General features: G+C 46.2%; 1 protein-coding gene across 1 annotated transcript in view; it reads right to left on the bottom strand.

Moving 5' to 3' along the window:
- The window catches only part of LOC144783272 (solute carrier family 22 member 6-A-like), a 758,531-nt gene that overhangs the window by 191,771 nt on the left and 552,680 nt on the right, over window positions 1-14,080 (bottom strand). Inside the window, exon 9 of the mRNA XM_078662336.1 lies at window positions 789-897. Coding sequence (XP_078518462.1) covers window positions 789-897 — 109 coding nt within the window. The remainder of the gene's footprint in view (window positions 1-788; window positions 898-14,080) is intronic.

Genomic DNA, 14,080 nt, shown 5'->3' with positions numbered 1-14,080 from the left:
TGCTTCTGACGCTGGTCTATGTGGATGCATTCAACGATGTCATATGTTGCCTTAGAATGATGAACACATGGGTTAAAGCATAAGCCAGACAAAAGTGTTGAGGTTCTCTGTTTTAGAACCATGAAGCCTACGGGTGTATATGAGCTCTACAAATGACAAAACAAATATAATAAATAAAACAGACTCATTAATGAGTAAATGATAGAAATGAGAGGCATGCATGTAGTAGTTTTCCAATGGCACTCTATAAGGTCTGAGGCAGTGGTTATAGGTTTGCACCAGATGGACAGAAGGCACCACATTTGGCTTTAGGGGCTGCACACTACATGCCTCCTCCAGAAGTGATATTGGCATGCCAGAGACAGCCTTTAGAATTGGGGCCCAGTATTCCAGATGTAACCTTACCAGTGATATGCACATTGCACAATCTTTATAAAGCCTCTCTTTTGGCTGCTTCCTCTCTGAATGCCAGCATTCGGTTTCACTATACAAAAGCCAAACAATTGTCATTTTCAGGGGTGCAATTTAGCGGACTCCAAGATGGCTGCTGTTCTATGAAGCATTGTAAAGATTGTATCCTCTGGGCTGTCTCCTGCTACCAAGGGCGAGAGCCTGGGCTCAATTTGGAGGTGGGTGTATGGTGGGTGGAGCTGACAGCACCTTTACCCCAATTGGATCGCTGCTGGATTGAAATCAGCTGATTGACCTGCCAAATCTGCCAGTTCTGGAACAAGTTTTGCTCTGATCCTATTCAGACCTTTGGAGATAGACAAACTTGCAGAACATACCTGAGCGTTGTAGGATAGAGTTCCGCCGTGTATAAATATGCACAGACAATTGAGGTGCCCAGGAGCCCCTTTCCAAGTGCTGTCAGCGAGATCTGAACCATCGCCATCTCTGGAAGGGATAGAAAAAGAGATTAAATGTGATAGAGTGTCACCGAGTGAGCGCATGTGTGAGTGTGTGAGGTTGAGGTTTCAAAGTAAGGTTTAAGGGTTCTCTTCCTGGACGTAATTGCCTTAACTCCAGTGTTGGGGAGGCTATTCTTGAGGTATTGAACCTTTTGTAGCTCAATTTGTAAATATTTAAGGGGATGTGAATACCTCCTCCTCCATTTCACAATTTTCCTTCATTAACAGCTATAGGGGTATATTAGCAAGGGCATTATCGCCGCTTTAGCGGGACTTTTTCCCGCTAAAGCGGCGATATTTTTATCGCCCTATTAGCAAGTTGTCGCTAACAACAGTTAGCGACAGCCTTTAGGCGATAGCGACCGGTTTGGGGCCCGCTTTGCATGTCAGCAATATTTATCGCTAATGACATGCAAAGTGGGCGTACCCAAACTTTTAGCGACTGAAAGCAGTCGCTAACACAGCTATTAGCAAGGCAGACGAAGCGATAGAAAAATTTGCGCTAAGCGCAAATATCGCCAAAACCTAATGCCTGCTCAGACCACTTCTTAACCTGTATATCCAATGGGAGGTGGAAATTCAGGTTAAGTCCCTATTAGCGTTAATGCCTGAATATCACTAGATTTCCAGCGATATTCACGCATTGAGCCGCTATCGCCGGATATTTTAACGCTTTTGAGATAAACGTTGCTAATAGCACTTTATCTCAGCGATAATATCCAGCGATGCGCGGTGATAAAAAAATGTGCTAAGCTCATTTAGCGATACATATCGCTATTTGTTGCTAATATGCCCCATAGTTCTCAGTTCCAGGCGGCAATTTTAAATATATTCATTTATTTATTTATTTTTTATATTTTTGTGGGTCCATTATTCATTGCGAAGTGAGGTACAAATAAAAGATCTTCAACAGACAAAACATGTTTTTCCCTACAAAGTCAATCAGACCAGGGCTTTCCCAAAGCTTATTTAGAAATTACATCAAGATATTCAGATGCTACTCATAGGTAAATCAATCTTGTGGCTCTGAAATCGTTCTGCATTTGCAGTTTTACTGAGGTTGGTAACTCATCGTCATTTACAAATCAGTCCACGAATGGTGTATTTTTTTTTTGTACCTCACTTTGCAATGAATAATGGACCCACAACAATATAATAAATAAATAAATAAATATATTTAAAATTACCACCTGGAACTGCCATTTTTATATAAAATTTGTGTGCAGTTTTCACCAGGATAGAAAACTGGCATCCTCATATTTTGCAGGAAAATGTCAGTATTTGGACTTTCATGAAGCTTTGGATTTTACACTTTACACAATGGATTAACCTCTGCGTTGGGCGTCTCTTGATTTAATTATCGAAGCCTGCTCTTACCTACGGTAAGGACCTCTATAAGAGCCCTTGTTCAGCCATTCGATTCTGAGAATACTTGCCATCTTTAATTCATATAGCATATCATGTTTTTGATGTCGTTATAGAACTTATTGATCCCATGTGCATCCCTATGGACATTTTATGAGCAATGAGAAGAGGTGTTCGCAGCTCTCAATATGCGGCCTTTGATGATAAGAGCTACAGTTAGGATTGAACAATTGTTCTTTCAGTTGCCTGAATATTACAAAGATATTCTTCTTTTTTCTTATTAAGTCACTCCCTACTGTCCTCACATTTTGGTGATTGGTTGCACTCTTGATTTGGTCTCCTTTTTCTGACTTTTTCAGAATCTTTTGTTTTTGGACTTTTTGAAGGAACCCTAAAGATGTGCTTTAACAGCTTTAATCTCTTTACTCTAGGTTGTAATGGTATTCCCCAATTCTCCTACTCTCATATTTCTAACTACTTTGATGGTTGGTGATACTTCTTAACCAGTGCTATAAGAGAATCTTTCCATCTTATGTAGCACACAGCATAAAATCGCTAGTAGAGACACGTGACATATAAAATCTCTCATATTTATGGCGACAGACTATGATTCTTCTTTGCAAATTTATGTGGTGACATGACTTAAGCATGCATCAGCGCCCCTCTACCAAACAAATAAATATATTCCTTTTTGTGTTCACAGATACCCCTGCTCCCATATTTTACTATTACTGTACAATTTAAACACCGGTCCTGATGAAGGTGGTGAAAAGAATCTGTGTACCACCGAAATTTATGTCGACCATTTTCCCTTGGGAATCCGCCCAGTGAGACATATAGGAAAAGAAACGGTTGTGATGTTTGCATACAATAAGGAAATGATACAGTGATTTTTATATAGTGCTGTAATTTATTAAATGCCTCTATGCTACAGATGAAATGATTTTTTTTAAAAAGTTCTCTTTCTTTTTTCACTCTCGGATCCCCATTGTGCTGCCTAAATTGTATTTTTATTTATGTATGTCAGGTGAATGAGTGGTATGGTATGCAGTGAGTATGTTGTGGTTTATGTATGAGTGTGCTGGGGTACATTAGTTATATTGAACTGATTTGTCTTAGATTCCAATTTTGTATAGTTATGACAAAATGTTCTTGAATTTACTACATTATATAATTTTGTGATTTGCGAATTTAATATGCTCTCAAATGAATTCTTGTGTTCTTTTTGAAAATTAAAAATAACAAATAAAAAATAAAAAAGAATGTCTATCTAATCACCATTGTCATTTCTATAGACTTCACTATAGAAAGGAAAAGCTCCCTCCTTGTGGGGCGCACATAAGCCATAGGCTATTCTTAAAAGTAATATAGGTCAGCCAGAGGTCTTCTTATAGTTTTTGCCTGTATCTTCCCCCCTCCTCTTGGACCTGAAATTAAAACTAGGGGGTACCTTCTTTGTCTTTATTGATTATTACTCGGTTTTTACCGCAGGTGTTCTAGTTTAACTGGGTTGAGGCCTTATTTGGCCCTTCTTTCCCTTTTGCATAATTGAGGTTTTATGTGCACGTGTCGCTCATCACATTCTTTTGTAATAATAGTGTTTCAATAAGCATCTGCTATATATACATTTGGCCTATCTGGCTTTGTTGCTAGCAGTTTTCTCTATTTAATAATCTGTCACACTTAATATCTTGTTAATTTCAATATAGGCTTCTATGCCAACTTTGTCACTCAGCTGTGCTCTTTTTTTGTTGTTTAAATTTATTTTATTGGGAGATTTTGCATTTCGTGGTACATTGGCATACAGTTTGCGTTAATGCATGAAAAACAACATTAGACAGGTTGTCAGCCCATATCAACATTTGCCACATATCCATCCTACCTTATAACCCAGAGCTCTAGCACAAGATTACATAATTACATGGATACTGCATCTCCAGCGGGCTAGTGTGTGTACAACTGGGCTGGGCTGACCAATGTCCAGTGTCTACTTGTGTGGGTTTCCGCAAGGATACAAGAGAAGCTCTAGTCCTCTACGCTATCCCTGCACACTACTGCATTATATGCCCCTGCCTGAGTTCCCACTGCTCATGAGCCCCTGCCTGAGGTGATAGGGGGGGTAAACATATAACAATTAACTAGGGGGAAGAAAGGGGGTGGAAAGGGGGTCAGGTGGTCTGCGCTTTGTGTTGTGAAACTCTTCTATCGCTTAGTTGGTTGCATTACGAATGTAGGGTATCTGTGACTTCAGTTGATCAGGGCGTGTATCGTCCTAGGGACTCTGCCTCTCCTATGCTGGGTCAGGGCGCCAGTCTGGGGAGATCATAGTAAATGGTCGGTCCACCTCCCCCTCCGGCTATGACGTGTCGGTATTGCCTTGTGCCAATGGGGACAGGGGTGGGGTTAGGGATTGGGACTGAGTAGTTCCGGGGGAGCCATCCTGGGTAGTTTCCTGCGCAAATTAGAACATGAGTTGTGCCCATTCCATGGAAATGGGATGTTAACGGATCCCCTTCACTTCCTCCTCCCTTATCATTTCGTCTCCCGCCGCCCCCCATTTTTTAACGGCGCCTATCCAGGCAGCTTCCGGGGGCCTGTCAGAGCCCTCCAGTGCATGGCTATGCCCCGCTTCGCTAGGAGCATGACCAGGGACGCAAATCTGCACTGCACCTTTTCTGTCTTCCGCCTGCGGAAGACCCCCAGGGCACATGCCTCCCTTGTGTCAATATTTGTGAGATGAATCGTCACTTCCAGTAACTGATGGACCCGACCGCAGTAAGATTGGATTAAGGGACAGTCCCAAAACATGTGTTTGAAGTTTGCCTCGAGCGTGTGACATCTGGGGCAGGCAAATTGTGTATCTGGGAAAAAACGGTGAAGCCGATGCCGCGTTAAGTATGCGCGATGTATAATATTGAATTGAAGGTTTTTGAAGCGTGCGTTTCTTGAAACCTTTTTGGGGTATTCTAAAGCCTTTTCCCATTCCTTGTCATTAAGTACTCTTCCTATCTCATCTTCCCATTTCTGACGCAGGCTTTGTAATGGGGTTGTAATCAGTACCCTGATTGCCTTGTAATGCCACATAACCAAGTATCTACCCACCCCCATACGTAGGATCGTATGCAAAACCGGGTGCGTTGGCGGTTCTCCCTCCGTGAGGTCCCAACACTGGCGGACGCTGTCTACTAATTGCCTATGTACCAGGAATCGTCCTGGAGGGAGCTCGTATTGGTCCATCATTTGGGCATATGATGTCAGCTGCCCGTCCTCAAACAGGGACTCCATCTCTGTCACCTCGCACTCCGTCCACATCCGTAGAGCTCCTGTGGTATAATAATGTTCCTGGAGTGGGAAACCGACTAATGGGAGCAGCGGAGAATAGAGGGGACAATCCTTTTACATACGGTGTATGCGCATCATGCATTTGCGGGCGATCAATACTTGTAGGGGGTGTGTACGCAAAGACTTAGTACCTGGCATCAACAGTCTCCGGATAGCCTGGAGTGGTACTCGACCCTCATTAGTGTATGTTTCCTCCACGTGCCGGTCAGCTGTCCAGTGTGACAACCATTGAAGCTGAGCTGCCAGGAAATAGGCCTCAAAGGAGGGGGCCCCAAGCCCCCTTGTGTGGTGGGTAAGTAGAGGGTTTGGAGGACTACTCTGTGCCTGCCGCCACCCCATATCAAAGTTGTGAGTATTGTTTCCAATTCTCGAAGGAAGGAGCGAGGTGGTATCAATGGGAAATTAGCAAAGGAATATAACAGTCTGGGGACCATAATCATCTTAGCTAGGGCTACCCGTTCTATGGGGGCCAGGGGTAAGGTCTTACAAAAGGAAACTGCAGCTCGTAACCCAGCTAATGTCTTGCGGTGGGTCCCCTCGTATAGGTCCTTTGGCGAATGGTATCATCTCACCCCCAGGTATCGAGGCGCCGCTGTACTCCACCCGATGGTGTGGGGTCCTATAGTTATTGCAGATGGGGCAAAGTGAGGACTAAAGGGAAAGATTGATTTCCTCAGTTGACTTTAAGTCCTGAGACTTCTGCAAAGCTTTGTAATATTGCCCAGATCGGCGTTAGATCGCTAGTGATATCCTACACATATATCAGGAGATCACCAGCATAAAAGGATACGCTGTGTACCGTGTCCGCAATCGGAATGCCCCAGGCCTCCCCCTGCCTCAACCTAACAGCCAAGGGTTCCACTGCCAGGGCGAAGAGGAGGGGGACAGGTGGCAACCCTGTTTCGCCCCTCGCTTCACCTGAAACGGATTTGAGAAGTACCTCCCCACTCTTACCCTGGTGGTAAGGCCCCTGTAGAGGAGTTGCGTGTATCCAGCAGAGTCGGGCCAGCCTGAACTTTGTGGAGAACCGCGAAGAGATATGGCCATGATAGTGTATCAAAGGCCTTTTCGAGGTCCAATATTAGGTAGGCTGCTCGTAGGAAGCGTTCCCATGCTCTATCCTGTATATGGAAGAGTCTATGTATATTTTGCGACACGCTGCGCCTAGGGAGAAAACCATTCAGGTTTGGGTGAACTAGTTGAGACAGGACCTGAGTATATCGATGTACCAATATCTTCCACAGGATCCCACAATCCGCGTTGAGTAGCGTTATGGGCCTATATGAGGCTGGGAGAGTGGGATCCCTATGTGGTTTAAGAAGGGTTATCAGAGTAGATTTCCTGAGTGATCTAGGGAGCTCCCCTCTCTGTAGCGTATCCTCATACATGGCGACCAGTCAGGGGGTCAGTTGTCCCGAGAAAGTGGTATAATATTTGAAGGGAAAGCCGTCCATTCCCAGAGCCTTACGTCATGCCAGTTCCCGGATCGTGTGAGCGACGTCTGGGTATTTTATATTTGCTTCCAATGCCTTCCCTTCCTCTTGCAGAATTTCGGGCGGAGGCAGGGAGTGAAAAAACTGGTCTAACACCAGTTGTGAGACCGGTGGTGGGGCGCGATATATTCCCAAATATTAGTCGCAAAAAATGCCCAGGATATCTGTTTGTGACTGCTTAAGGGCATCCGTTGCGTCCACCAGCGCTGTGACGGGTTGCATATCCACGTCTTGCTTCGCAAGCCAGGCTAAAAGTGTACCCGCCCTGTTCCCTTCCCGATGCATCGGGGAAGCATATGCTCTGAAATTATACTTGCAAAGGTCTCTCTCCATGTCCGCATATGTCGTTTTTGCTGCCGCCACCTGTTTGGGGGTTGCATCACCTCGATCCATGCTCTTCGTTAGGTCTGCCAGTCGTGTTTCCGCCACTTGTAATGCTTGTTCTAGCACCTTCCTAACTATTCTCAACTTTTTGATCAAACAAACGAGGCGCCAGAGTGAGGCTCACACCCATATGCCCAATCAGAAGCTCAGATAGGACGGAAGGCTATCCTTTTTCCTTTATCATGACTTCTGATGGGTCATAAGGGTGGATGACTGACGGGCCCCGATTCACAATTATATGACATGGTGTACTGCCTGACGCTAGTGCACCATGTCAGGTATGTATTGCATCTGTGAAAGGACGGGCTGTAACAGCCCATGCCTGACACATGCACAATACAGTCCAGAGGATCCCTCTTCTGGTGCTAGGTGATATTGCAGCTTTTACAAGCAAACAAATGATCGGTGAGATTGTTTTGTTTTATGTAAAAGCTGTAATATTTTAAGAAATGAGATGCAAATGAGACATGTTTGTGGGGGTCGCCGCCCTTTTGGCCTCTATGGAGAAGCCGCACTTGCTGAGGATCTACTGGGGCAGGACTTGAGGATTTGGGTAAGGATGAGTGGTCCTACAGGTGTGACTATGCACAGCGTTCCTTCTGGTTTTCTCTCCTTTATACAATTGATTCTGTGCTAAATTTTTGGTCTGTCTTGTCCCTTGTAAACGTAAATCACTTCTCTGCTGTCCTCTGGGCGTGCCGACGTAGTGCTTCTCCAGCAGAACCACTTGCTGGCAAAGATGTCCCTAGATTCAGGTTTCGCCTCTATTCCTTCTAATTCCATTCTTCCACCAAGGGGGTGACTATTCTCATTAGGCGAGTGTCCAGCTCAGGGTGACGGCCACACATAGGGATAAGGAGGGAAGATGGGTTATGATTCAAGCTTTTGTTGACTCCACCTCATACACCATAGTTTCCATTTATGGTCCGAACGACTACAAGGCTCCCTTCTTTGTGGACTTATTCCCAGCCCTGGCAGCTGCTTCTGGCCACCTCATGATACTGGAAAGCGATTATAATGTGACTTTAGACCCAGCGTTGGATCATTTGTCCTCCTCGTGGGGAGCGTCCCACCCTTCATAGTCATTGCCCCAAGGCGTGACCGACTTGAACTTATTGGATGTCTGGTGTAATTTTCACCCCCATGATCGGAATTATTCCTATTTTACGAACGTACATATATCTTACTCCCAAATCAATTTTTCTCTTATCTCTGCCACCGTGTTGTCTAGAGTAGGCGATGCAACTATTGGGACCCAGGTTTTGTCAGATCACGCACATGCCACTTTGGCGCTTTTATCCACACCTCCACGGTCTGTCATACGCCCCTGGAAAATGAACGAGATCGCTTTCTACAATCCGGCTCTACGTTCCAACATTAAAGAGACTTGAGGGCTATTTAACTGAGAATCTTACTGATGATCTCTCTTGGGCCATGATTTGGGACACGGCCAAGGCATTGATGAGAGGAGAGTTTATAGCGCACACTACTGCCTTTTCTCATCTATGTAAACTCCAACAGTCCTCAAACTAGAAAAGAACATAAACAGACAATCTCGCAACGTACTTATAGAAAGCTTCTCAAAGTGAGGGGAGAACTAGAATCCCTGTTGAACAAATATGCAGCCTATACGTTTTTGGAGGCAAAACTATACTACTAGAAAGGGAACAGGGCTGACAGATTGTTAGCTTACAAGATTTCGCAAGTACGGGCCAAGAATTACATAATGGGAAACAAGACTGCGGAGGAATCCCATTTGACCTCTGATGCAAACGTTAGCAATGCTTTTGTCTTCTTTCTAGCTGTGGTACAAAAGGGGGTGGTGATGGACGGAGCATCTGAACCAATCAAACACTCACACCCAGTCAACAGATCTGGGTTTAATCCATCACCGTTCTTTAGCCCACTCTGCCACCCCAGTTCAGACATAGCCATATGCAAATCAGTCTGACCCTGTGCCTCATGGGCTCAGACGTGAGTCCCTTGCTCACTTTGCCACTGTATTCAATCAAGCCGGGCTGAAGACGGCCGAAATGCCAGAAACCGGTCCTCGGAAGCTTGTTTCCGGTCCAGGGAAGGCATGGCTTGGCAGTTCGGGCTGGACTGTTCCCATGAGGCACAGGGTCAGACTGATTTGCATATGGCCATGTCTGAACTGGGGTGGCAGAGTGGGCTAAAGAACGGTGATGGATTAAACCCACAACTGTTGCCTGGGTGTGAGTGTTTGATTGGTGCAGATGCTCCGTCCATCACCACCCCCTTTTGTACCACTTTGTTCGCCATAAGTTGGCAGGGTATGCTCAGACGTGAGTCCCTTGCTCACTTTGCCACTGGATTCAAGCAAGCCAGGCTGAAGACGGCTGAGATGCCAGAAACCGGTCCTCGGAAGCTTATTTCCGGTCCAGGGAAGGCATGGCTTGGCAGTTCGGGCTGGACTGTTCCCATGAGGCACAGGGTCGGACTGATTTGTCTGAACTGGGGTGGCAGAGTGGGCTAAAGAACGGTGATGGATTAAACCCAGATCTGTTGACTGGGTGTGAGTGTTTGATTGGTTCAGATGCTCCGTCCATCACCACCCCCTTTTGTACTCCTTTCTATGTGTGGCAGGCAAAACGTTGGGCTTGGCTAAGTAAGATGAGTACCTAGCACCCCTCCACTTTCTGCATATCCCTGAAGAGGTTGGAGAGGATGTGTATTCTATTATTATGGAAGAGGAGGTGAGGGCAAATATTAAGTCCCTGCTGAATAATAAAGCCCCAAGACCTGACATGATCACTAATTCTTTTTACAAGTCTTTCTGGGCATTATTGGTCCCTCATTTAACAAAGGTCTTCAAATCTTTCCTAGACACGTGCTTGGTTTCCCCGTCAATAATGGAGTCTACGCTCTCTATAATATTGAAGCCATCCAAACCCCCTGACAAATGCAGGTCATATAGACCGATTGCGCTCTTAAACAGTGCCATCAAACTATTCACTAAGATTTCTGTGAATCGTTAGGGCGGGGTCTGGCCCACCCTTGTATCCCTGCTTCAGAATGGTATAATTAGGCAAAGACAGAATGGGGACAACATTTGGCTAACACTTAATTCTATTGAACAAGGCATGTGTAGATAATTCTCTTGTCTTTGGATGTGGACAAAGCATTCAATTGAGTGAACTAGCTGTTTCTGGCCAAGTTCCTGTCCCCAAGGAAGTTGGACCCATGTTTACGGTCCTATACCATGGCCAGTTTTGTAATGCCGTCCACGAAGATTGAGATTTGTGATCTTATGTCTGACCCGCTCGCGCTATCCAGGGGCACCTGTCAGTGGTGCCCCTTGTCACTGACGTTGTTTTCCTTTTGTACTGAGCCTCTTATACAGAAAGTACAGGTGAATCTAGACATGCAAGTCTTCCTATGGGTAATACACAATTAAAGATTATGATTCAATTCGAATTTATAGAGTGCTGCTAATCACCCGTGAGGATATCCAGGTGATACGTTTTTGCTGGGATCAATCTAAGAGCCAGGTCTTGAGTCCCTTTCTGAATTCCGGGAGTGAGGGTGCTGTTCAGAGGTGAAGGGGGTGGTCGTTCCAGGACTTGCTGGCGAGGTAGGAGAAGGAGAACCCTCCACTGTAGCTTTGGTGGATACGGAAAGTGTGCCCAAGGGTGAGGGTGGCAGAGCGCAGGTGTGTGGGTCGTTTGTGAAAGTTCAGTCTGTGGTTGATGTGTGCTGGTTCTTGGTCGTGGAGGGCCTTGTAAGAGAGAGTCAGCATCTTGAATTGGCATCTTTTCTGGATGGGGAGCCAGTGGAGTTTCCTGAGGTGGGGGGTGAACTGGATACATCTGAGGAGGTTGAGGACGACTCTAGCAGCTGAGCTTTGTATTGTCTGGAGTCTCTTTAGGAGTTGGTTGGTGATCCCTGCGTAGAGTGGTTGCCATAGTCCAGCTGGTTGGTGGCTAGGGCTTGAGAGATGGTTTCCTGGTTCGGCAGGGAGCCATCTGAAGATCTTTTGGAGCATGTGGAGTGTGTGGGAGAAGGTGAAGGAGACTGGGTTGATCTGGCCTTTCATGGAGAGTTGCTGTCCAGGATTATGCCAAAGTTGAGCGTGTGGTCTGTTGGTGTGGGTTCAAATTTGGAGGGCACCAGGTGTCATTACATCAGCACTTCAGTCCTGTCCGTGTTGAGTTTCAGGCAGTATGTCTTCATCCAGTCAGCAACGCTCGTCCTACAGTTGTGGAAGTTGGTCCTGGTGGTAGAGGGGTCTTCTGAGACAGAGAGAATGAGTTGGGCATTGTCCGCATAGGATATGATTTTGAGGCCTTGAGTTCTGACGATGTTGGCCAAGGGTGTCGTGTGTGTTGAACAGCATGGGGCTGAGAGATGAACCTTAAGGGACACTGCAGATTATGTTGTTGGGTTCCAAGATGGTAGGTAGGTTGATTCTTTAGACATCCTTTATAAAGAACTTGATTTATTTTGCCTCAATTTGGCGAGGCAGGCATTATCTTGTAAACACGATTATTGATTGAGACATTGTTTAGAACGCATGTATTTTGTCTTGAAACCAGTTTTTTTGAAGGGCATACAGGGAATATTTTTATACTTTTTTTTGGTGAAAGTTTTCCCATATTTCCTGTCTCACCTAAAAGAAACATTGTTGTAAATCCTGTATTTTTTGCCTTTGCCTCAAATTGTAAAGCGCTCTGATATCCTTCGGTATCAAGTTTGTGCTATATAAAACTTTATAAATAAAAAATAAAATAAAATAAAGATGTGGTGAAGTCTTTTGATTAGTTTGGGATTCGGTATTAAATGCTGCTGAGAGGTCGAGGAGGATCAGGGTTGCTGTTTCTCCCTGGTCGAGGAGGGTTCTGATGTTGTCAATGGCAGCGATTAGGGCAGTCCCGGTGCTGTGGTTGGCACTGAAGCCAGATTGGGAGGTGTCCAGCAGGTTGTTTCTTTCCAGTTGAGTTGGTGCTTCATGGCCTTCTCAAGTACCCTGGCAGGGAAGGGGAGCAGAGAGGCGGTAGTTCTTGAGTTTGCTGGGGTCGGCGGAGGTTTCTTAGGGAGGGGTCTGACCTCTGTGTGTTTTCATTCACCTGGGAAAGCAACTGTGATGATAAAGTAGCTGAGAATGGAGTTGAGTTTGTAGCGGATTTTCTTTGCTCCCGAGGTTGAAGACGCAGTGTGGGCAGGTGTCTGTGAGTGCTTCGGAGTGAATGGAATTCATCTGCTGTGGTGCTCTCAGTGGTGAGCTGTTGCCATGCGGTGAGCAGGTGATTGTGTGGCATCCGTTGGAGTCAGAAGGTTGTAGAGGTCAGTGAGTTGGATTTGAAGTTACTGTAGATGGTGGATATCTTGTTGTGGAGGTAGTCCGCCAGGGTGTCGTAGACTTTCTGGGAAGGGGAGATCGTGTTCTTAGTGGCCGATGGGCAGGAGAACTCTCTGATGATGATTCAGAGTTCCTGTGGTTGGAGCTTACTTTGATGTTATCTGCTACTGGTGGTATTTGTCGAGGACTGTCTTGAAGGTGGTTCAGTCTGTGGAATCTTTGCTGATGTGTCATCTTCCTTCTAGCCATTTGTAGTTGCATTTCATTGTACAAAGTCTTGTGTGTACCACTTGGCTTGTTTGGTGGATCTGCTGGTCTCTGTCAGCGCAGTTTGTGATCCAGGTAGAGAAATTCTGGTCAGTCTATTCGAGGTTCGTTGCAGGGTCGGGATGAGTGATGTTGAGAGTATGCTTCCACTGGGTCTTTGTCACTCTGTTCCAACTGTGGTGGAAGGAGCTGGGAGGCTTGGTGTTGGTATATGGGGATCATGCGCTGGTGAAGTGGATGATGGTGTGGTCGGTCCGAGGGAGTTCGTTGACATGACTGTACTTGACTCTATCTCTAGGGGAAGATCAGGTTAAGTGTGTGTCCTGCGCTGTGTGTGGGGTCGGTGGCCAGATGAGTGATGCCCATGTTCATGCTTTCCAGGAGGTTGGCAGAGTTTGCAACTTTTGGGTCAATGGCTAGTGCATCAATGAAGTTGGAGATGGCGTGGCAGAAGCCGGGGCATAGACCAGGGGGTCTGTGGGCTAGGGTGCATCTGATGGTCATTCTGCCATAGAACCCCTTAACCCCGAAGCCACCGCAACACTGGACTGCACTACAACTCCAGCACCCTCCACACACTCAACCCCGGACGAGATCACCACTGCTATCGGGCCATCCCGAAGTGCACCCAAGGGCCCTTCACCTGCCGGAACTGCAGCTTCACCAGCACCCGGCCTGCCAAACCATCAACCAAAGAACCCAACCACCTCCAATGCATCCTCCTCAACACCCGCTCCGCTCGCAAACACGCCATCGAAGTCTGGGACCTCCTAGATTCGACCACCCCCGGCGTCGCCTTCCTGACAGAGACCTGGCTGAACGCCACCTCGGCACCAGACATCGCTATAGCCATCCCAGAGGGCTACAAGATCTCCCGCAGAGACCGCACCAACAGAGTGGGAGGGGGAATCGCCATCATCCACAAGGACATCCTCAGAGTCTCGACCAACACCGACGACACTCTCACCACCGCCGAGCACATGCACTTCCAGATCCAC

This window comes from Lissotriton helveticus, chromosome 9 (assembly GCF_964261635.1).
Source record: "Lissotriton helveticus chromosome 9, aLisHel1.1, whole genome shotgun sequence".
Taxonomy (NCBI): Eukaryota; Metazoa; Chordata; class Amphibia; order Caudata; family Salamandridae; genus Lissotriton; species Lissotriton helveticus.
Note: the sequence above shows the minus strand (reverse complement) of the source record. Positions and strands in the feature narration are given on the sequence as shown.